At 39.5% G+C, this 24133-nt stretch overlaps 1 protein-coding gene across 1 annotated transcript in view; it reads right to left on the bottom strand.

The window, feature by feature from the left end:
• Ttk (TTK protein kinase) overlaps positions 1 to 23788 on the bottom strand; it is a 44259-nt gene extending 20471 nt beyond the window's left edge. Inside the window, exons 1-13 of the mRNA XM_057767839.1 lie at positions 23744 to 23788; positions 22533 to 22686; positions 18403 to 18616; positions 17996 to 18102; positions 13607 to 13750; positions 13087 to 13201; positions 12830 to 12902; positions 12646 to 12740; positions 11526 to 11613; positions 10131 to 10251; positions 4832 to 4962; positions 2829 to 2962; positions 701 to 827 (exon numbers count right to left, since the gene is read on the bottom strand). Coding sequence (XP_057623822.1) covers positions 701 to 827; positions 2829 to 2962; positions 4832 to 4962; positions 10131 to 10251; positions 11526 to 11613; positions 12646 to 12740; positions 12830 to 12902; positions 13087 to 13201; positions 13607 to 13750; positions 17996 to 18102; positions 18403 to 18616; positions 22533 to 22686 — 1503 coding nt within the window. The 5' untranslated portion in view covers positions 23744 to 23788. The remainder of the gene's footprint in view (positions 1 to 700; positions 828 to 2828; positions 2963 to 4831; positions 4963 to 10130; positions 10252 to 11525; positions 11614 to 12645; positions 12741 to 12829; positions 12903 to 13086; positions 13202 to 13606; positions 13751 to 17995; positions 18103 to 18402; positions 18617 to 22532; positions 22687 to 23743) is intronic.
• Positions 23789 to 24133: the final 345 nt, after the last annotated feature.

Below are 24133 nucleotides of genomic sequence, written 5' to 3'. Positions count from 1 at the left end.
CTAATGTTTATTAACTTTAAGTGCCGGGTCCTCCATGCTCTGCTTTAGGAGTTACACATGTAATTAACGTAACCTTAACAACCATTCTAGCAGCAGGCAGTGTGATTTCTCCATTTGTTACATGATGAAATGGGTACAAAGAGCTCATGTAACTTGCCAAAGATCACACAGCTGGAGAATCACACGGCCAAGAATCACATCCATGAAGTCTCTCTAAAAGACCCATGTTCACACTGCGTTCACAGGTACTATACAGTAATTTCAGTAACTTGGTACCTTGTTTTGTTGTCAAATGGTAAATCACATATAAGCAAAATCTTTGTTAGTTTACAACACTTAAAATACACTCTAAGTACCTCACACTGCTATACTGATTATTCAGAAAATTCACTTTTCCAAATGAATAGCATATTAACAATGGAAACAAAGCTTCTCACAAATAGAAAGTAAGTTCCATCATAAGACAAGTTTTACCAGACTACACAAACTGGATCCTTGGTCTACTCCCCAAGAATAGGTGGGAGACACTCTAATCAAGAATGGACAGGTTAAACCCTGTCTCGAAAAATCCAAAAAAAAAAAAAAAAAAAAGAATGGACAGGTTCTAAAGACCTTTCTCAAGAACTTGATACTGTGAAAGCAAAAGCTATGAAAGTGACTGCACCTTAACACATGTCACCACAGAGCATGCTCATCAAACCTGTAAGTTTTGAAGAGGAGTACTGAGTCCTTGCTGCTGTTGCTGCTGCAGGCAGGCAGGCTGGCTGTAAGGTGTCGATAATGGGCAGGCAGGTGGAAAGTCCTTCTTCACAACTGGAGTCCTAAAACTGGAGATTTTTATTTTGTTTAATATAAAAATATTAACAAATTAAAAGGATAATTTTAAGTCTTTATATACTCTAAAAGGAGTCACATAAACCTAAAATTGCCATATTAGCTAGCTTTTTTTCATAAGAGCCAATATTTATATTTTCTATTTATGGCACATTACCTACTTTTCATAATAGCTAATATTTATATTCTACTTATATCACCACCAGATATTTAATTTGGTGAAAATTATTCTGAAATCAATTTTCATCCCCTAAAAAGAAATCCTTGTTAATAAAATAAGCAAAATGGAATTAAAAATATGGAGTAAGGAGAATTCTATAATAGTCTAGTTAAGGCAAAGCTCTGACCACAGATTTTAGAACTGGTTTTAAACAATAATGTTCTATGACAGCCTGCTGGAAATAGCTGAGAGCCAGTTATGCTACCAAAGGTGTTTGGTCTTCCAGCTTGTGTGTCTGTTCAGCACACATCCACACTTTGTTCCTTTGTTTGCTGTTATATCGCCAATATCGGTAACAGTAGTTGGTATAAAAGAACTCTAAAAATATGAACAATAAATAATTTGGGGCTGGAAAGATGGCTCAGAGGGTAAGAGCACTGGCTGTGCAAGCGTAAGGACCTGAGTCAGAATCACCAATACCCACATGAAAAGTTGGGCATGGCTATGTGCAGGACCGTAACCCTAAAGTGTGCAGGTCGGAGGCACAAGTCCGACTAAGGCTTGCTAGCTGCCAGTCTAGCCCCAGGTTCCATGAGAGATCCCATCTAAAGGGAATAAGGTAGAGAGTGACACCCCACTCTGGCCTGCAGGCACATGTATGTGCAACTGTACATACACATGTGCATACAGCAAACACACACACATATCTTAAGCAATCCATTATTATTTTAGCTAGCAATCATTCTTTGAAATGTCCTACACAAAATAAAATGAGGCAATAATAAAATTGTATTACATAGATAAGAAACTGGTTATAAGAAGGACAGTTCCAATTAGGATAAAAAAATAACATTCTGAAAATAAAAAGTCAAAGGCTTTTTATTGTAGAATTATGTTATCCCTTAAAAACATAGCCAACAGTTGAAGGCTATTTCTTTTCTCTGAAATGCAACTCATTTTCTGTTGTAAAACCTTTATTTCCCCCTTTCATCAGCTCTGACCATCCAATATCCTAACACATCTCTCATTCCCAAGCCTGCATCTTTGAGTACTTTCCAAACCATGTAAATTATACACCTGACCTCTTTCAGGAGCCATCCCATTCCAATCACCACTCCCTACAGAAATATCTATCCCTTTATCCATTCTAAGAATGCTAAACTTCCTGTAAAACATGTTCTCAATCAGAAAGCCATACATGTTGAAAAAGAGACTGTGCGCTCAGAAGATTTCCAACCTCTAACAAAGATTATAATATCATATAGACTACTTTTAAGTCAACAGTTCTTAAAAGCAGAATCATTTGGTGGCTCACGCCTTTAATCTCAGCACTCAGGTGGCAGAGATAGGTGGACTTGAAAAACCAAAAAAAAAACAACAAACAAACAACAACAACAACAACAACAAAAACCAAGCCAAACCAAACCAAAAAAAGCCCCAGAATTATTATACATCAAGATAATGCCCATGGGGGCTGGAGAGATAGCTCAGCGGTTAAGAGCACTGTCTGTTCTTCCAAAGGACCCATGTTCAATTCCCAGCACCCACATGACAGCTAACAACTGTCTGTAACTCCAGTTTCTGGGATCTGATACCTTCACACCAATCCACACAAAATAAAATTAAATAAATTTAAAAAAAAGATAATACACGTGTAACCATAACCACTTTCCCATTTCCATTTTACAGGTGATAAAAACTGATGTTGAGAAAAACAGTAATTTCAAAGTGTCTAAAATAAGAAAGCAGGTTCAAGCAAGTACAGTTTGGTCCCAAATCGTGTCTTATTTCTCTTTACGACCTTGCATTCTGAGCTTGATGCACAGGTAATTACCAGCTCATGTAATCATCCATGGAATTACTACTGGGTGTCTCACAGACAGACTTAGGATCAATCCATTTAGGAACTGACATCGGAGGCGACTGCTTTGAAACTGGTAAGCCAAGCTGCTCAACAGTGGGACACTTCTGCTAAAAGAAAAATTTAAATTCCATTACTTAAGAGTTTTCAAATTAGACAATGATATAACAGCTTAATAAAACCTTTATAATTGTAATATGAAAACCAAAACATGATAAAACAGGTGGGCATATGTGTATGTTCCTGTATATATATGCAGGAGTTTATGCACATGTACAGATAGAGCTCACTGGTCAACTTAAGAGTGTTCTTCAGATGTCATGCACTTTGTGTTTTGAGACAAAGTCTCGATCTAGGACCCGGCCTAGCCTAATCTGTGAGCCTCAGGTCCTAGGACTCACCTGTCTCCATCTCCCTACAAGCACAGGCCACCACCCCACGTGCTTTACACTGACACTCAGGATCAAACTCAGGGCCCCACACTTGTGCAGCAATTACTGACTAAGCTATGCCCCGCCCAACTTCTAGTTAAATTTTATTACAAACTTTTATTCCAAACTTTTAATCCTAATATACTCTACTCAAACTGGTTATATGTCAGAAAGGCACACACTACTTAACAAAACAAGACCCAGCATCTTCATTGTATCAGAACTATTAAGTGTTAAAATTTTATAAAATGTTCTTTTACCTAAGGAGATGAACTTCAATTTGGGGACAGTTTTAGTTTTTAGAAAGTATTTGCACTAGATTGCACTGATTATAATTTTAGACCTTGACACCTCATTATAGAAGAATCACAATGGATAAATCTATTCTACTTTTTGTAATGGCGTCCTTTTAACTTTAAAAATGGCTAAAAGACCTCTCTTCTTGGAATATTTTCTCCTTTGTTTAAGACCTCCTCATGTATAAACAGGAGTGCAGACATGTACACTGGGATTAGTGATGAGTATGTGAGGAAGAAAGTGCTTATGTAAGTTACTGAGCAATGGAATGTTATAGACAGTGATGCAGTGGGCTGCGTGCACTTGGTATTTTGGAAGTAAGGTAGTGAGCACGCAAGTATATGTGGCTACCATGAAGAAATGATCATTAGAGAGGAGTTATGAATGTGAAGGCCAGCTATCAGACAGATGATGTATGGGATGGGTGTAGAAGCCAGAAGAAATTAGGAAGTTGCTGGCTTTTGTATGATCCAGAGCCCAGGATTAATTTTGTTGTGGACCAGTCTTCTTAATCTGTGGGTCACGATCCCTTTGGCAAACCTCTATTTTCAAAAATATTTACATTGCAATTCATAACAGCAGCAAAATTACAGTTATGAAGTGGCAATGAAATACTTTTATGGTCAGGGGTCACCACAGCATGAGGAACTGTATTAAAGGGTCACAGCATTAGGAAGGGTGAGAACCACTGTTCTAGACAGTCTCAGTATGTAGCCCTGGCTAGACTGGAGCTCACAGAGATCTCCTGGAAGATTCAATGGCTCTAGTTTTTATGAAAACTTGCATTTAGGGGGCTGGAGAGATGGCTCAGAGGATAAGAGTACTGGTTACTTACTCTTCCAGAGGTCCTGAGTTTAATTCCTAACAACCACATGGTGGCTCACAACCATCTGTCATGAGATCTGTCCCCTTTTCTGGTGTGCAGGCATACATGGAGGCAGAATGTTGTATACATAATAAATAAATCTTTAAAAAAACAAACAAACCTGCATTTACAGGTACATACCCACACATACAAAAAACTAACAAAACTACAAGTCTATTAGTAAACTGACAAAATCAGAACTTATCCTGACATGTACTCTTACTGAACCTATAGGTGTACAGTATTCTGAAAAAATAGCATCTTGTAAACAAGTGATTCCACTAAATATGGCATAAACACTTTAAGACGCAATACCCAACATTGCCACCAAGCTTCAGACAGGTATTACTAAAGACAGTATGTCCTTTAAGGGAACACATTACCTCTTTCTGAGTCTTAGGGGTAACATCCGGAATGTGCCACTGGTTTTGGCTCATACTCTCAGACTTTCTTGTGGACTGCCATGGTTTGTGCTTTCTTTCTGCAACTTCTGGTTCTTGACGTACTTTAGTTTCTGAAATTTTATTGTTATTAAAAATCAGTATTTGATGATAAAAATAATTAAGGCCAGGCATGGTGGCATCTGCCTGTAGTTTCAGCTACTCAGGAGGCTGTGGTAGGAAAGATCACTTGAACCAGGGTGTTTGATGCAGGCCCATATTTCTACATGGTGTGACAGCCAAGTTCTCGGGCCATAGTCGGGGTCCAAAGCAATCACACCCTCTAGACAGGCTGTCTCTATCTAACAAAGGCTCAGGACATACTGCTCCTTCTCCTTTGTTATTATGTAGATCGCCTGAGAAGAGGGGTAAATTCCAAGCTAGTGACAGAGTTTGAAAAGTCCTGCTACCCCTGGAAAGAGAATGTTAATGAACTTCCACCTTAGTTTACCTTGGGGAATAAAAGGTGCTTGAAAAATAAACGCAGGTGAACCTCAGGAATGAATGAGGCCTGAGACTCCCTTCTGATACTGCTGTGTGAACTGTGTCTCAATTATTCCAGCTCTTCCAACCCGGTCCAGAGAGGGAAAAGCAGTTTATGTTGGGACATCAGACCCTGACAGTTTGAAACCACCACCTTGGGCATCTCAAAATAAAACAAAATAAACCGCAAATACATAAGTAAGTGCAAGCAGTAAGAAGGTGATATAAACTATGCTTCATTTTCATTCTGGAAAAAACAACAACAACAACAACAACAAAAAAGAAAAACAAAAAACAAGAAGAAAGGGGAAAAGGAGGAAAGAAGGGGTCAGGTTTACAAAAACTGCAAGGCAGTAACTTCCCTAAATAGTTTTGAAAGTTTAATTGGAAACCATACCAGATTTAAGTGTTTCTGCTTTTTAATAAATAAATTCAAAATTTTAAGTGTGGATATTAAAGTCTTACTAATAAAGAGAAACTAACAAATTACTGTTCTTAGACCTCCATTTTAATACAGATTTTATTTTACTAGCTTCTAATCGACTGTCTTAAAGGCCTAAAAACAAAAATGCCAATAACATATTCACAATTCAATGAATACCAAAATTCTAACCTCTAAGCAAAATATTAACAATTAATGAATGACCTAATAAATTATATCAAAATATAATTCATTCCTAAATGCTGCTTGCTAAACATCTCCCCCAAAAAATCAGTGTACCTTGCTATAATCAAAAAGAAATATGTGGGAGGGAAAAGGGAGGCGGGGAGGAGGCAGAAATTTTTAATTTAAAAAAATTAATAAAAAAACAAAAAGAAATTATAAAAAAAAGAAATATGACTAACTCAACAAAAGGTCCTTTAATAAAATCAATGTTGAACCACACACATACACAAAAATATTAATAATCTACATCTAAAATAGACCTTACAGAATTAGATAATAAACAACAATAAAAATCTATAACAGCAATAATTTCAAGAGTTAAAATACTAAAAATGTCCCCTTACAATAGAGAGACAAAAAATTTATCTCTCCTAGAAATAACAACTCTGGACCTCTTAGATGCTGCAATAACCAAGAAAATGAAAAGGATCAGAAAAAAAAAAAGTTACTTATTTTCAAAGATGATTGTGTACCTACAACTCCCCACAAACTGAGCACTGACACATGCCTGTATTTCAGCCCTTAGTAGGTGGAGGCAGGAGAATTATGAGTTTGAAGCTACACAGCCTAGCATGCGATTTTGTCTCAAAAAAGAACAAACAAAACAAACAAGTATAAATACAAGACTTCTAAAGAATACATAGGGAAATTATTAGACTTGTTCAGTTAATGTAGAAATGTCAATATATCTACATTAAAAACAATTTTGTATACCAACAATAAAGTTGAACACAAAAACTTTGCAAAGCAAAAGGTATCAGCTATCCTAGGGGTTAGGGATAGGTTCACCACAGCATATACAAGAGCTCCAGAGAACACAGCTCTCTCAGTGTAGTAAGTGAACAAAAACAAGCCAGTCTAGTGGGGTGAAAAGCTGATGAAGGAAGAGGACAATAGATCTCTAATATCTTTACAGGTTCAACTGCTTCTCAATCAAACTTCCATTTTTCAAAGGATGGGTACCAATGCATAACTCCTAGTATTTTCATGGAAATTCAAAATGCTAATAGGAATTGAAACAATCCTAAAGAAAACAACGAAAACATACACACCAGCACTCACTATAATAAAGACACTCACTAGCAGACATCAAGATTCACTATAATGAAGACAAAGTAACTATGAAACAAAGACAAAAATCCCAAACTACACACCAACATACAATCACCTAAGTTTCCAGACAGAGAAGAGAGGGTATTCAAAATAGCTCTGGGTCAAACTGACATTTGTACGAGAAAAATCAAGAACAAATCTTTACACTTTATCTTATACATATGCATTCATGTTCATATTAAATTCAAGCAAAACTGAGTCAAATATGAAAGATAAAATGATTACCTAAAATCTGTAAATATGTTTAGGATACTGCATAGACCTTGTTTAAAATAAAAGAAAGTACAAGAACGAAGACTGGTAAGGAAGAATGCACAGAAATTCAGAATTCCATTTCATCAAATTAGCTACCAAATGAGCAGGCCTATTTGATAAAGATGATTTTTCCCAATGGTATCAAAAGACAAGAAAATATGAAATATAGCTTCAAACAAAGAGCAAGGCTAGGAATCTGTTCCCAACCAACTCAAGGCAAAGAATAAGAAGACTGCTCTAAGGATGAAACACTGCTTGGGACAGAGGCTCTCCTGGGTGCCATGAGCTGTTGCGGGCCATGCCTGGTAATTGGCCCGCAGATGGCAACTGGTAATTCGGATGTCACCCGCCAGACGAATTATTCTCTGATGGAGAGAACCCCAGCTGCTTCTCTCTATAAAATCACATGTGCAAAAATAGCTGTGGAATCTCCCCATTACCGTGCATTTTCATGTAATTTGTACATGTAACCTCATGACTACATCTCAATCTTATGGGCACGTATATCTGTGAATAGTCAGGAAGATGACTTCTCATTAAGCTATATAATTTTGATGAACAGAAATACACTAGGATGTGCTTCATAACTAGATTTATTGTTCCACCAGGACTGTAAGACACTTAGAAGCCTGTTTTGTTTCATTACCCAGACTAACATGAGAAAACAACAGTTTCTCCCCAGTCTAAGAAAAGCTACATATATTTAGCTGATTTAATACCTCAGAACAATTTCAAACTAGACTGTCTCTGTAAACAGACTGTAATTTAAACACTTTACAGATATGCACAAGGACATAATTACACATGTCTACAGGTTATTAGCACAAAGCAACCTAAAATACTATGCCAATTTCTCTCACCAAGCCTGGCTGATAAAGGACCCACTCCCTGCACAAATTCCTCAGCAGCTTGTCTTACAGGGCACTATGCCCCTGGCCTCAGGTCACATCCTCTGCACCAGGAACCTTGAAGCTGGGTGTTGCCATGGTTACTAACTTCCCTCAGATGCAGCCTTTGTAGCCTTTTATATTGAAAGAAGTTTGTTGTTGAACGTGTGCATATATAAGCTGTGTGGACGAAGGAGCTAGGGAAGAATCAGAATGAGAAAACTGGAACTGAGGAAGGAGAACTGGAAAGAATAAAGTGTTTGACCCTCACACTGTGGATGTGAATCTTTTCCTTCAGATAGACAGGACATTTTTCTAAATCCCTGTTGCTCTGAAGACATTCTTTTCTGCAATCCTGGGTGCAGCCCAGGGAGCTGGTTTCACAGGCTACAGTACCTGGGACATTGGATTTCCAGTATTAAAAACCATGAAAGCACCAGGCAAACATCAGGGCAAGCCCCACTTGTCTTCAAAGTCCCTCTTTAGCTCTACGACAAGGGGAGAGGAAAACACTGAAACCTCTGACTGGACTCTGGGCTTCCCATGAACATTAAAATATTATCCTCAGCTCTCACCACAGCTTCAGAAAAGCATTAGAACACACTCAAAGTCACCTGGTAAGCCTGCTCCTCCCCTGAGAGCAGCTGCTTACTTTGGAGTGTGAGCATGTCACTCAAGTCACCTGGTCTAACTCTACCCAGCTGTCTTCAGTTCAGCCTCACTGGATAGCCCTGTTTAGGTTCTATTTGTCTGCCTAACCTATTCTCCCTTATCTGAGCTCTATTACCATGAGCTGCCACTTATATGCCAATGGGGTTTCAAATTTCGTCTCTTTCATATATTCTTCCATATTTTCCCTAATTCAAATTAGGTTCCTAATATTCTCTTTCTCCTAAATTCTCATAGGATTTTACTTGCATCTCTCCTAAAATCTGTACATTTTATTCACATTATGCATCACCTATTCTACATATACCCCATAATTGATTTGAAATTTTGGGACCCCATTCCTAAAATTATTGGATCCCTAGAACATTTATTACAGTATCTACATAGTGGAAAATCAAAGTATGATTTAAAATAAAAATGAGATTGGGCTGTGATATAGAAGATGCTTTTATGTCCTTTGATAAAAATAGCAGCCAAATCAACTAAAAGAAATAACTAAGTTATTTTATTTCTATTATATTTTCCCTCCTCTCTTCATTTTATGCACCCTCTAGACAAATAGCTTCCTCCCCTATAGGATTCAATACTATTCATGCACTCTGTAAAAAAATTAAAATGGAAAAAAAAGGAAGACAGAGTTTTGTACCACAAATAGGTTGTTAATCTGTTTTCTCAAGCTATGTGCACACTTGGGTATCTGTGAACACATCAAAATCTGAGAACAACTTCAGGTACCAGTGCTTGCCTTCCATTTTGTTAGATACAGGGTCTCTTCTTGTTCCATGTTGTATACATTAGAATAGATGGCCCATGAGTTGCTGGGGATTCTCCTGTCCCTGCCTTCCACCTTACCATAGGACTACTGGAGTTACAGACCTATACTACCAAATTCAGCTTTATGTGGGTTCTGGAGATCTGAATTCAGTCCTCATGCATACACGGCAAACACTTTACCCACAGAGCCATCTCCCCAATCTATGTGCTTTATTCTTTGATACTTTCAAACATATATAGAATGAATCATTTTCATGCTATGGTTACCTTCTCTTATCTTTCTCTCTCCCCAACTGAAACCCTTTTTATTCCCAACAAGTCCCCTCTGACTTTCATATCCCTCTTTTGTAACAGCCCACTGAGTTTAATCAAGGTTGCTTACATGAGAACTTACCTTCCAATTTTGTTAGAAGACTTGATTCAGTTTTACTCTTCAAGATTACTAAATCAGAAATAAGCTCAGAACTTTTTTCATTGGACACCAGAGAGTCTTTGAAATGGACACTTTGAATGGGCTACACAAAAAGCATAGAAAGATTTCAAGTAAGATAACAATATTATAAATAACAGTACTTCTAATTTGTCCTACTGTTCAATATAATAAAGCTTTATCTATGTGAAATGACTGTAAAAGTTTATCTCATATTTGAGTAGGCTCACAAACTCAGAAAATATTAATTTTCTCAATTACTGATTAAACATCAGAACAGAAATAACCATTAACTTGGTTAATTTGCTTTTTCAGTGGACATATTAATATTACTTAATTATTACACTATATTTCACCCAACAAAGAAAGGGTTAGAAGGTTTATATCCACCATAGAATAAGTCTGATGACAAGAGAAAACATAATTATCTTGTTTACAAAACTATACTTTTTATTTAGTTTGTGTTTATGGGCTGTGCAGTGCTGGGAAATGAGCTGAGAGCCTCACATACAGCAGCAAAGTGCTCTACCACTGAGCCAAAACCCCTGCTCTGATTTTACTGTATCACTAAGGAACAGCACTAATAAAAATTAGCACTTGCATAACCTCAATGCAGTAGTTATTATAAATTCAGAGAGTAATCTTTTTATATAATTAAGTACCATTCCCTAAAAATAGAGAAAATTAATATTTCAAAGCATAAGACCATTAAAGCTTGCAATGCTGAAAATTTATACCACAGTGCCAGGGATTTAAGTCAAGTATGCTAAGAATATTAAAACCCCTAGAAATCACTGTATCTGGAGCTAGCCACTTCTTTGTAAAGTTAACGAAGGTGGGGCAGGGCAGATTAACTTTGTAAAGTTAACGAAGGTGGGGCAGGGCAGATTAACTTTGTAAAGTTAACGAAGGTGGGGCAGGGCAGATTAACTTTGTAAAGTTAACGAAGGTGGGGCGGGGCAGATTAACTTTGATACTTATGCTCTCACCTCTGTACCAACATGGGCTCTGATTTTAAAGAAGTTTTGAGTCATAAGATAAAACATAGTAATAAACAAAACCTGGTGAATAGCTCCATGTTGAATCCTAGACCCAGGCCAACTAATCCACTTAAACATATGCCTAATACTAATTACTAAAACCTCATGGTTCTTCTAAAAGATGGTTGACTCTTGCTCTAACAACCTAATGTTTTAGCAACAGTCCAGGACTTGTGTGTCACCTCCCAGAGTGGTCCCAAACCTCCTGTGGCTTCACCAACACACTGAGATAGATAAACACTAGATCCTTTCCCTAAAGAAAGCTTTACAACTTTTAGACCTGGAACCTTTACTTCACATTCACTTAAAACTGAAATACCTTTAAAGTTCTCAATTCACAGGAATCATTTCCACTTGGTTTGGATCCAGGAATAATTGAATCTCGGGAATCTGATCCGGATATCTTTCTATTGCCCATGAAAAAATGGATTTTAACAGTTAACTTGAAATTGCTTCATCATTTGAAAATTGGTTTTAAATACACATATTTGATACTACACACTTTGAATTGGAAGCATCTGTTTAAGAGGCATCTTTAAGAGTGACATAATTCTAAAACAAAGGTGACTATGCTTAAAAATTAGGTGCTGGGCAATGACAAAATTGATGAGGAGATAGGTGATTGCCAATATCTTCATTACCTAATAAGTCACAGCTGGAGTTCAGATAAGAATGTGGGAAAGGAAAAGTACGTAGGCTTTTCAGACTGCACACAGATCAAGGATAAGAACACACAGTCAGCTGCCATGTGGACCTCTATAATCTGGCATACAGTCTTCTGTAAAAAGTATCAAAACCTGGCTGAAGAAAGCTTGAGGGATGGGGAGAATTTTAAAAAAAAAGTACATTTTTAGAGTGGGAGAAAACCTCCTGCATGCTTCAACTAGGTATTTGAAATGGAGGCGCAAGATAAACTAACAGGGATATGTACCTTGAATGCAGGTACCCTTTTAACTATCACCATTTACTCAAAGTCTAAATATAACAAGGCCTCAACTATTGAAGGCACCAACTAACATAGTTGTTTCTCAATCTTACTAGCACACATCCAGCATATTCACATCTCTTACACGGGAGCAAACACTAAAGCTGAGAGTAGGGGAGTATACCACATGCCATGAACGACATTTCATTCCTGAAGATGGAGTCTTATGAGGTTGCCCAGGGTAAACCCCCCACCCCCACCCCAACCTCTTGATTTAAAAGATTCCCCTGGCTCAGCCACCCTGCTAGCTGGGGTTACAGGTCTGCACCACTGTACTCAGCAGTCAATTAACTTATCCTATTTCTTTTTTGATTCTGAGTATGACTAGGGCCCTAGGCTCAAGCAATCCCTAGAACTACAAAGAAAAATAAACTAACCATAATCACTACTACTCAGAAAAAAAAAAAAAGTTCTGACATCAGTCTTTAAATATAAACAAAAAATCCAAACATACCTTTTTGAAAAATTTGGCAAAGCTGAACCATCTGTCTTCACATGATAATCTGGGCTATTCAGAAGGTTAACCGGGACTCTTCCAAAGGGACATGACTAGAAAAGATTTGAAAGATTAAGAAACCAATGGATCCACACAAAGAATTCACCATCGCCTTCCTCAAAGGAGACCAAAAATGACTTACTGGTTTAGCTTTGTTAGTTTGTTTTAAGGGATTTCGATGACTTATTTCTGCATCTTGTGGAGGTATGTTCTCTCTGAATAGAAAGAAAATAGCTGTTATTTTTCAGAGACTATTATGAATATGTATCTTCATTTTACTGCTAAACATAGTTACTACACTTGCATGAAATATGTATGTATATATAAATAATATATATCCATATGTATATGTGGATATATAAAAGATAACCATGTAAAGAGCTGAATTCATCATCTTACCCATATAAAATCCTGGCTATAGCAGGCTGTCCTCTGGAATCACAACTCATGTTCCTATTCTGTAGATTTCCAAGGGAACTAGAGAATGATTCTTGGGCAGTTAGTACTGTAGATGCTGTAAAAATTTCACAATGATGATTAAATTTACAAAAAAAGTAATCTTATAAGCAGGAATATTTTAAAAGACAACTTATAATAGGTAAGAGCCTCATGCAAGGTATGGAAGCACAACAATGCCATCAATACATTCTTTTACATGGTTTTATCGCCAGGGTAAAAGTATATCCTTTACTTCTAAATAAGTGCAACTTTCTTACTTGGACCAAGTCATTTTAAAGGAGTTACCAACACAAGTTTATGCAGGAAGGATCTTTGTTTCTGAATATCTTACCTCTTATACACCTACAATCTAACTTTAGGTTTTAAGTACTATATCTAAACGATTTTTTTTTTGTCATCTTTAAAGTATCCCGGATCCTAATTTTACTCCAGCAAACCATAGTACACACTGACAAGTCACCTGACAAACTCTTCTTGTCCTCCTCTGACAGGAGCTGCTTCTTCTGGAGGTGTAAGTTGCGTATGGCTATCTCCAGCATCTGCAGCGGCACTGCTCCGCTTTCTACAGCTTTATGAAGAAGCTGTTCGCTTTTTTTAAGATTGCCTAAGAGAGGAAAAAATAACTGATTTGATGCAGCACTTTTCACGCTCCATCTCCAGCTTCTTATTTACTCATTAGTGCCTAGGGGAGCAGACTGACTCACATTATTGCACAGGCAAACAAATAAGCAATTTCTCCCTTCGCATACATACACTCACTCAATTCCTCCATACCAATTCCTGTCCATCACTGAAATACCATTTAGAAGTTTAATAAATTAACAAAAAAAACCAAACCCAACTACAGCAATTAGAAACATCTCAACCATTCTATGTTGTACAGCAGTACTAGTGACAGTCATTTGTTATAACAAACTATTCATTGTAACATTCAGTCATCAAGACTAAAAATTTGTTAAAGCCTCTTCTTTACATAAAAAGAAGGGCAAAGGGCTAACATCCGCTGTTAGACTATTCTACACACAACTGCCAAAATACAAAATAACCAATAAAGATTACATACAACTATAGAGGTTAACAAATTTTCTTTCAAATGCAAATTTATCCCTAATATTTGATAAATATTCAGTGTGTACATCATGTATCACACAGGATGTTATCAACAACAACGGAACCCATGGGCTATAGTGCTATGAATGTGACCTTTAGGGTATAGAGAATATAAAGTACGGAAAACACTTCAAGATATTACTATTGGAAAAGACTTTCTGAAAGGAGTCCCAGTTCTTGGAGAAATGACGCCAAACTGGCAAATGAGACCTCATGACATTAAAAAGTTTCCATACAACAAAGGAGATAGTTAATCAATAAAAGAAACCACCTGTAACATGGGAATCTTTGCCAGCTATGCATCTAATAGAAGTCTAATATCCAGAATATAAAAATAACTTTAAAAAAAACTAAGCAATAAGAAAACAAGTCAAACAATAAATAAGCTAATGAAAAGGAAAGACAGCTGTAAAGGAAGAAATACAAGTGGTCAATAAATAAATGAACGTGTTCAACTTCACTAGTCACCACACAAACGCAAATCAAACTGCATCAAGAATCCATCTTATTCCAGTTCTGACTGGAGTACGGGAGTCATTAAGAATACAAACAATAAATGTAGGTGCGGAGGTGGACAAACGAAAATTCGTATACACCACTGATGGGAATATAAATTAGCCCAATCTTTGTAGACGCCAGTACCAAGGCTTCTCAGAACACTAGAAACAGACCTAACTAACAGGCCTAAACATGGCCCAACTATTTCCTGGTATTTACTTACTCAAAGGACATATAACAGACATATAACAGAGAGACTTCACAGCAGTGTTTGCTGCAGCAGTATAGGCAAGGCTGGAGACGTGGCTCAGCGTTTAACACTTGTTCTTGTAGAGAACCAGGGTTTGGTGTACAGCACTCACATGGTAGCCCACAACCATGTAGAACTCCAGTTTCAGGGGACCCGATGCCTTCCTCAGACTTCTATGAGTTGCAGGTATATACATGGCTCAAGAACATACAAGCAGGCAAAACACTCATGCACATAAAACAGAAAACTAGTCACAACAGTTAAGCCATGAAATCAAGATGGGTATCTAACAGAGAAATGCATGACAAAAATGTGGTATATATACACAAAGAAATTATTTTCAGTCAAAGGAAGAATGACGTTATGACCTTTGCAGGAAAATGGATGCAACTAGAGACAATCATATTAAGCAAACCAAGCTGATCTTAGCTAAATATCATTTTTTTCTTTTGTGGCCCTAGATTTTTATACAGTAACATAAAATCATACACACACACATACACACACACACACACACATATGCATACAAATAGAAGTAAAACTGACTGGGGCAACAAAGGTTAAAGAGGGAGAGAAGGAGAGAAAGGGGCAAGTGGGGAGAACTGGGGTAGGAAGATGCACTCACTCAGCATATAACATATGCCCTACAAAAACCTTTAACGATTAAATCCTTATGTTTATTGAGAAACGTGAAAAAATTGCGTGTAACTGAGAACTTTAGTAAACCTAAAGACTTAGAGAAACACCAATAATTTTTTTTTTTTTTTGGTTTTTCGAGACAGGGTTTCTCTGTGGTTTTGGAGCCTGTCCTGGAACTAGCTCTTGTGGACCAGGCTGGTCTCGAACTCACAGAGATCCGCCTGCCTCTGCCTCCCGAGTGCTGGGATTAAAGGCGTGCGCCACCACCGCCCGGCGAGAAACACCAATAATTTAAGACCTTATTAACTCAAGTCAAAAAGTCATGAGAGCCTCTGGAAAATGCTGGGATCCCCTTCCCCTCTAAAGGCAGACAGCAATCTGGGCTCAGGTCCCAGGAAGCTGCATAGCTCCAGCAGCCATCTATCCACCCTGCTCAAAGCAATCACAATGTTGACCTGGCGGCTACTGCTACGATTCAGGGATTTAGTTTTGTGTTTATAGACAGCTCAGTTTATTCGTTCTCTGTTACAGCTACCACTGAAAGGCCACTGGGTCTTAAAGGCCTGACCGGACCTACCATAGAAAGCAAGGAGATATCAGTTTCTCTAGGAGGAAAATGTGTGTTTTATAAATACACAGTACACTACAGATTTGATTACTAGAACTTGGGAAACCCCTCGGTAAACTGAGGATTCCCAAACCATGTCTGAGTTGTTCAACGTTTTTTTCCACCTCAAACCCAGGGAGCAGTTTACCTTGAACAAACCTTACTTTAGTCACATCAGGTATAGCCAAAGATCCCCAGAATATGAGGGGAAAAATACTATGGAATAGGCAGCTTAAAAATGTCTCAGGGATGCCCCTACCCCCCACCAGCTGCAACAGTTGGGAGAGCAGGCCTTGCACCTCATGTAAGCAGCACAATAGAGTTAACTCTATTGGCAGAGGCATGGGTGAGTAAGGAGGAGCTGTCCCTATTACCCATCAGTCATGTGGTGGAATGGGTGGGAGCGAGATGCCCTCCCCTCTTCTGTCCATCAATGCCTGAGGCGGGTGGGAGAGCTGGCGTTGAGGTCATAAGAGAGGGAGTGCTAGCCCTGCTCCTCTTCTGCTGCAGCACTCAGGAGAGTGGCCCCTGTACCCAGTCTGGGCAACACCATAGAGCTGGCCATGAGAACAGGAAAGCAGGAGAACAAGCCCCGCCCATGGCTCATTGCTGCAAGGGGTGAACTTGCAGGAACAATGCAGGAGAGTTCGCCCTAGTGGTGAGAGACAAGGGAGGGCTGACCAACACTGCAACTACCCAGGCCTAGAACCGGGGTTATGGGTTGGTCCACCCCAATATCCACCCAATCTGTGATCTGCTGGAGCACGTGAAGAGACAGATCCTGCAGACCCAAAGCTGCAGGATCTCCATGATACAGGGTTCCAGTGAGGGCCCAGCATCACTGCTGTAGCAGAAACCAGAGGCCTCAAACTAAAGATTCTTTGCAATGAACATTTGCAAGTGAAGATATACTGATAAAAGGGTTTACTGCGTGACTCCCTGTGTCACACTACAGCTTCCATGATGAGATTCCCCCCACCTTTCTTTCTTTTTTCGCTTAAATTTTATGGGGGTGGGTGCTGCAAGGGGAGAGGGCGCATACTCAGGGATGGGAAATGAAAAGGATCAAGACACATGATGTGAAAGACACAAAGAATAAATAAAAAGAAAGTTAAACAAAGATTATAATTTTTTTTTTTTTTTGGATTTTTCGAGACAGGGTTTCTCCGTAGCTTTTGGAGCCTGTCCTGGCACTAGCTCTTGTAGACCAGGCTGGCCTTGAACTCACAAAGATCCGCCTGCCTCTGCCTCCCGAGTGCTGGGATTAAAGGCATGCGCCACCACCGCCCAGCCAAAGATTATAATTTTTAATAAGCTTATAAAGTCTCACAGAAAAGATGCCTTGGCCTTATAGCAAAAGGCAGACTATGAAGAATCACATAGGCAGAAGAAATGTTCTTGCAGTGGGTATTAGGGAGATCCACCAGGTCAAGGTCACAGCATTATTTTACCACACTCCCCAGGGCTAGGACACACAGACTAGTTTATCTAAGTTCCAGTATTTGTATTCTACAAATACTCAGTGAGAAAGCTTTGCTTCAGATGTCTGTGTTTATTTCCACAGACCTTTCCTTGTGAGCAGAGTGCACACTCTACTTACGCCACGAAGCACCCCCGGTTCCACGCTCTCATCTGCTCAACTGCAGTATTTCCGCTTTAATTGTTCACTTCAAATCTATGATTCAACACTATGTACACTAGGACATGCTTTCACCTAAAGTGTACACGTGACACTTTCAGATTACCTTGAGACAGTTCAAACTGTGCAAAAGACACATGCACAAAAGCAAACTTCTTGCAGTTTTCTCTGGCCATTTGAAAGTAGTCATGGGCATCATCAGGTTCTTGAATACTACAACAAAACATACCCAAATTTAAAAAATCCCAAAAGGACATAGTTACCTACACTTGATAACTTCTCTTTTCAAAGACATGGATTATTGTTTATGCAAAAATAAAAAAAACCTAGGTGACATTTGTTTTAGGAACTTTCTAAACTCTGCAACTTTGAAAAATCTATATCCACAGGAAAACACTTATATTAAAACAAAAGTACTGGGTTAAAAAACACAAATTACAAGTTTTTACCTCCTCTCTTTGTAATGTAGTACATATATAGTTGGTTAAGTGTAGTTTCAAAGCTAAAACTTACGCTTTTAATTCGGCAAGTCTGACTTGGATTCGAGCAAAGCTCTCGTTCTGGCCATATTTATCTGGAGGAAGGGCTTCAATTGCTTGACTGTAGCGACCGATCAACTTATTTAAAAAAGCATCATTTAGGGGGACACTGTTCTTCTCTAGTTTCAGCAAGAAATTCAACCAGTTCTCTGGGGTGTTCGCCATCATCATAATTTGGTTAACCGTTTCTGTATTATATGAATAAAAAGAATTACAACAGAGAAACAGAGAAACAGCAAACAAATTACAGTGTCCTCCAAATTATAGTTAAGCATTTACAATACTGCCAGTGTACATAAGCACCTTGTGATATCACTATTTTAATTCATGATTTTATTTATTTTTAAAATAATTTAATTGGGGTGTATGGGTGTTTTACTTACATGTATGTCTGTGCACCACATGCATGCATGGTGCTCTGGGAAGCCAGAGGTCTTGAGATACCTTTTTAGGATTGTCTAAACTATGTAATTATAAATTTAAAAACAGAGACAGTTGTGACCTGAAGTATAGGTGCTGGGAATTGAACTTGGGTCCTCTGCCAGTACTCTAATCACTGAGCCATCTGTCCAGGTCATATCTCACTATTTTCAACTGTGAGAATTCACACTGAAAAATTCTCTATCAAGCCGGGCGATGGTGGCGCACGCCTTTAATCCCAGCACTCGGGAGGCAGAGGCAGGCGGATCTCTGTGAGGTCGAGACCAGCCTGGTCTACAGAGCTAGCTCCAGGACAGGCTCCAAAACCACAGAGAAACCCTGTCTCGAAAAACCAAAAAAAAAAAAAAAAAAAAAAAATCTCTATCAATCATCGAATTCATGTTTCAGAAGTATGAGCCTCTGGGTACTAGTAATAATAATAGCCAACATTAGCTCCACGTACAAGAGCACTAAGGCTCTCTTCCTCTTCTTCCAAGTTCCCTACATTTCTCTCAAACGCCCTGCTAATGTCCTGGTCTCACCAATCCATGCCTTCAAATCCTACAGGGCTTCTTGTGGGCATTAGTTTTCTTGCTGTGAAATCTCATCCTACATAGAACAGCAAGAATAAACTTCAAGCGAGGCATGGTGATGCACACTTTTCATCCCAGGGCTGTGGAGGCAGAGGTAAGAGGATCTCTGTGAGTTTTGAGATCAGTCTGGTCTACAAGCCGTATCAGAATGGCTACAGGGAGACTGTCTCAAAATAAATAAATCAAAACCACCACAAGAAAATAAATTTCAGACAATCTTGTTTTGTTTTTATAGCAGAGTTTCATATAGCCCAGGTAGCATACAACTCAATACTTAGCGGAGGGTGACCTTGTACCTCTGGTTCCCTCTCTACCTTCTGGGTGTTGTGTTTCTAGGCATTCAACAACCAAGCCTGTCCTGCCTAGTGTACACAGTCCTGGGTTAGATCCGTCAAGCACAGTTTCACTTGGTAACGCACTTATTCAGTACTGACTCGTTGTTTTGTTTTTGTTTTGTTTTTAAAGAAACTTACCTGCCAATCTCCTAATTAGGGTATTTTAGTGGTTACTAAGTACTTATAAATTATAGTTTCCCAAAGGAGCTGTCACCCCATTTGCAGACAAAAACGACTCTTCTTGCTTTCTGCCAGAACACCTCACTCAGGACTTTGCTTTCTCACTCTGAATTTAATTTGGCCGAATCCTAACTTAATTTCTCAGTTTATCTTCTACTAATTTCCTAAAAGCTACTTTGTGAAATACCTAAAAAATGCATTTTGTTGTTTGTGATCTGAAGATAGATTCCCAAGCCCTCTGGGCACCAACCAATCTCTCTATTGAACAGACAGTGCTTCCAAATCTGCAATCCCCTTTCACCTGAGAAATTTTTAAGCAACCACCAGGAATGCAAGAATATAAAACAGGCATACAAATTGAACACTTATTGACAATAACATAAATCAACCTATTTCAAAATAATTTTGTCACATATAAATTTTACCATTTATCAAGAACGAAAGCAAAGCCAGGCAGTGGTCATGCACGCCTTTAACCCCAGCACTTGGGAGGCAGAGACAAGTGGATTTCTATGAGTTTGAGGCCAGTCTGGTCAACAGAGTGAGTTCCAAGACAGGTTCCAAAGCTACAGAGAAACCCTTTTTCAAAAAAACAAAACAAAACAAAGCTATATCCTAATAAAATGGATGCATGCATTTATTTATATTTTACGCAAAAAATAAAATCTTGGCTGGATATTTGAAATTGGAAGGCAAGGAACATCTCTAGTGTTCTCCAAACTGATTTTGATTTTATTATCATCAATGCTGAGACTGCCACTTACCATAAATATATAGTACAAAATGGAAGAAATACATTCATGGCAATTTTAAAAACTCTTGGAAATTCTGTTCTAATCCTAAGCATAAATTAACATTTTTAAAATGAAATTTAAGTCAGCAAACCTGCAACTTTTTAAATCAAGCATTCTAACATATTACAATCCAAAGACAATGGTAATTTCATACCCATAAGGAATAACAGTGGGAAAATGTTAAAAATTTTGCTGTTCATCATTAAACTATTGCATTTCTGTAAGAGCAAGAAACTTCATATGCACAGTTAAAACATGCAATCATCTCAAATCCGAGCCAAGGTATTGCAGACAGTGTTCACCAGCACTGAATGGTGGGACACTGTGCACAGTGCAAAGTACACACACTGGGCACTTGGAACCGAGGCACACAGAGGAAGAAGCACCTTGGATTTATCGGACATTTACCTTTGAATTAAATTTCAATTACCAAGCATTTAGACATTGTTGCCAATTTTTCCTGACCCACCATCCACATAGTTACTAAGTTCTAACCCATAGTTTATAAAGATGGAACAAGAGCATCTGTCTTATCCTGTGAAAAGCCATATGCTGGCCACTCAAATGACATCAACCACTTGAAAAATAAAGACTTCAGCTTGTGAGACTAATGCTTCTTACAAAGCTAGTGCATTACCCACTCAGCTGTCGTCACCCACTAAGTGCCAACTTCATACCAGGCTTCATTCTAAGCACTGGACAGAACAACAGATTGGAAACTGTCCTCATTGAAACAGCACTTTAGTGGAGAACAGAACGATATCTAAACATACAGATAAATTATACGGGCTGGCTGTATAAATAGCACAAGGGGACACACTCCCATCTCAGTAGGTAACTGTCTGAAACAGGCACATTAGGGAAGGCCACGCAAGCGGACATTTAGAAGTAGGAAGAGGTAAAAGTGACACCTGTTTGGGACTGAAGGGACCTCTGGCTATAAGGGGGCTAACAGGGGAAAGGGGGTGGGGAAGACCAAAAGGAGGACCCTTCAAACCCAGAGTTTGGTGTTAAGATTAAATATAACTTTAGGAGACTGGAGAGATGTCTCAAGAGTTAAGAGGATTTGTTGCTCTTGCAAAAAAGCCAGGTTCCATTCCCAGCACCCATATGGTGGCTTACAACTACCCATAACTCCAGTTCCAGGGGATCCAGACCCTCTTCTAACCTTCAAGAGCACCAAGCATAAAAGTGGTAAACACACCTATGTGCTGGTAACACATGCAGGCATAAATCAAAAAGAGATTTTTAAATATAACTTCGGTAAAATTCATGAGCCTTCCTCAGCGCATAAAAAAAAAAAGGAGTAGATAAAAACAAACAGTAAACCCTGCATGTGTAAGGCGAGCAGAGCAGGCAGATTAGCCAACATAGCCAGCTGGCAGGAGCAGAAGAGTCAAGGAAACTAGTGGTAAGTACACTAATAAATGATGCTTTTTTGTTGTTGTTTTGAGTTTTTGATGCAGGGCCTTACTGTATTTCCACCGCTGGCCATAAACTTGAGATCTTGCTGCCTCAGATCCCCAAGTGCTGGGATGACGGTATAAGGTACCCTACCATGCCCATGATGTGTCCTCCCGCCTCTCTCTAGACAGCAAAAAAGTTTGTAATCAACAAAAAAAGATAAAGTATGAAGTACAGTCTAATGGATAGCCATAAATTTCTGAAGAAAAAAAACTATGTTAGGCAACAAACAGTGGTTGATCTCTTTCCTTTACCTTAGAGGCAGTCAATAAAGTTGGGGTTTTGTTTGTTTGTTTTTTAAAGAAAAGGAAAACTCACCTGTAGGATCAGCACAGATTTTATTCGAGCTCAGCTCATCGGTAAGGTCTTCCTTTATCTTATTTTTAATATCTCTTACTTTGTTCATTATGGAATCAATTGTCAACTTCCTGGCATCTAATTCTTCAGTCTCCATTTCTAAATTGTAATTCATCTTCCAGAACGAAGAAAACAAAACATTAACTTTGTAAACATATCTAAATGTAATTGTTATTAGGTGACAGTGGAGCACGAAAATCAAACAAAACACACAAAGACATGGGTTTATAATTTACCAGAAAAGTTTCAACAAGCCAAACACATCCCAATACACTATCAATGACAGTACACTGCATGTATCTGGAAGACAAATGCTGGCCATGAGTTTTGTTTGTGTGTTTGAGTCAAGGTGTCCAGTAGCCTAGGATGGGTTTGATCTGTCTACGTGCCTGCATCTGGTCTTAATTCTTCTTCTTTCACCTCCCTGGTGCTAGGATTAATACGTACACCACCGTGCCCAGCGGGTGCCCTTTAAAACTTCATTTCACTGAAGGTCTTCCTTCCACCTTTTTTTCCCAGAATTATTTCCTCGGGGCCGTCTATAGATTTCTTCATTAAAAACAAGAGAAAGGAAGTGTTCTCTTGAATTCTGGGAGTGATAGAGGAGACGTAAGGAACCCGTTAGGTACTGAGAATAAGTTGCCCCTTTGGTTACCTACTCTGCCTGAGTATTCACCGACATTGAGAGTACAAAGCGAAAAGAAAAGCCATCCTTCCGCTGATTGACTTTCAACAGTTCTGTCCCTGACAAAACTGTGATTTGCGCCTCTACAATTCTAACGCAAGGATTAAGGTAGTGTCGCGCAATGGGCAAAAGCCCGGCATTTTTGGTGAAGATGTTAGCAGTCTTTCTTCCTGTCGCGCCCATTACCGATTCTCCACAACACAGTAACTCAAGCCCACGGCAGAAATGCGGCGAGAAAGGCAGCAAGAGGCCCCCCACCTCCTCCCACTTCCCAGCCAGCAGAGGCAGGTTCTGAGGGGTGCGCAGCCAGTCCCGCCCGCTTCCCACCCACTTCCGGGCCCCGCTTCCCACTCCCAGGTCCTGCAGCTCGCACCGCCGCCCTGCGCTCCCGCCCGGCCGGCCCGGGTCCCCAGCGCCCGTCGCCATCACCGCCCCGCAGCCTCCCGCGTCTGCAGCCGCTCCGCAACGCCCGCTCCACTGCACTTACCTCCGGAGGCCGAGCAAGGACGCAAACAGCAGAGCCCCAACTCCTCTCCGGAGCCACGTTTGAATTTCCCCGCTGACTTCGACGCCACCTCCTATTGGTTACGGCTCATCACGTGGCAACGCCGGTCGTGATTGGTTCCGTGCGCCGCGCCGCCTCCTGCGTGGATGCCGGGCGCACCCACCTGCAAACGTCCCGGGGAATTATCCCGGTCTGCCGGGGCTGGCCGTTCGCGCGGCCTTTCACCTCCGGCCTGGGTCCATCGCCCTGGAGTCAGGCGCTTTGGCGCTCCCCCGCAAGCCCTTCCAACACCCTCCAGGGAGCCTCTGCCTCGTCTTCACCCCACCGCCCATCCTGCCCTTTGTTAGGATTCTGATGCCCCTCTCGCTTTGA

The sequence above is a fragment of the Chionomys nivalis genome, chromosome 4 (genome assembly GCF_950005125.1).
Source record: "Chionomys nivalis chromosome 4, mChiNiv1.1, whole genome shotgun sequence".
Lineage (NCBI taxonomy): Eukaryota > Metazoa > Chordata > Mammalia > Rodentia > Cricetidae > Chionomys > Chionomys nivalis.
Note: the sequence above shows the minus strand (reverse complement) of the source record. Positions and strands in the feature narration are given on the sequence as shown.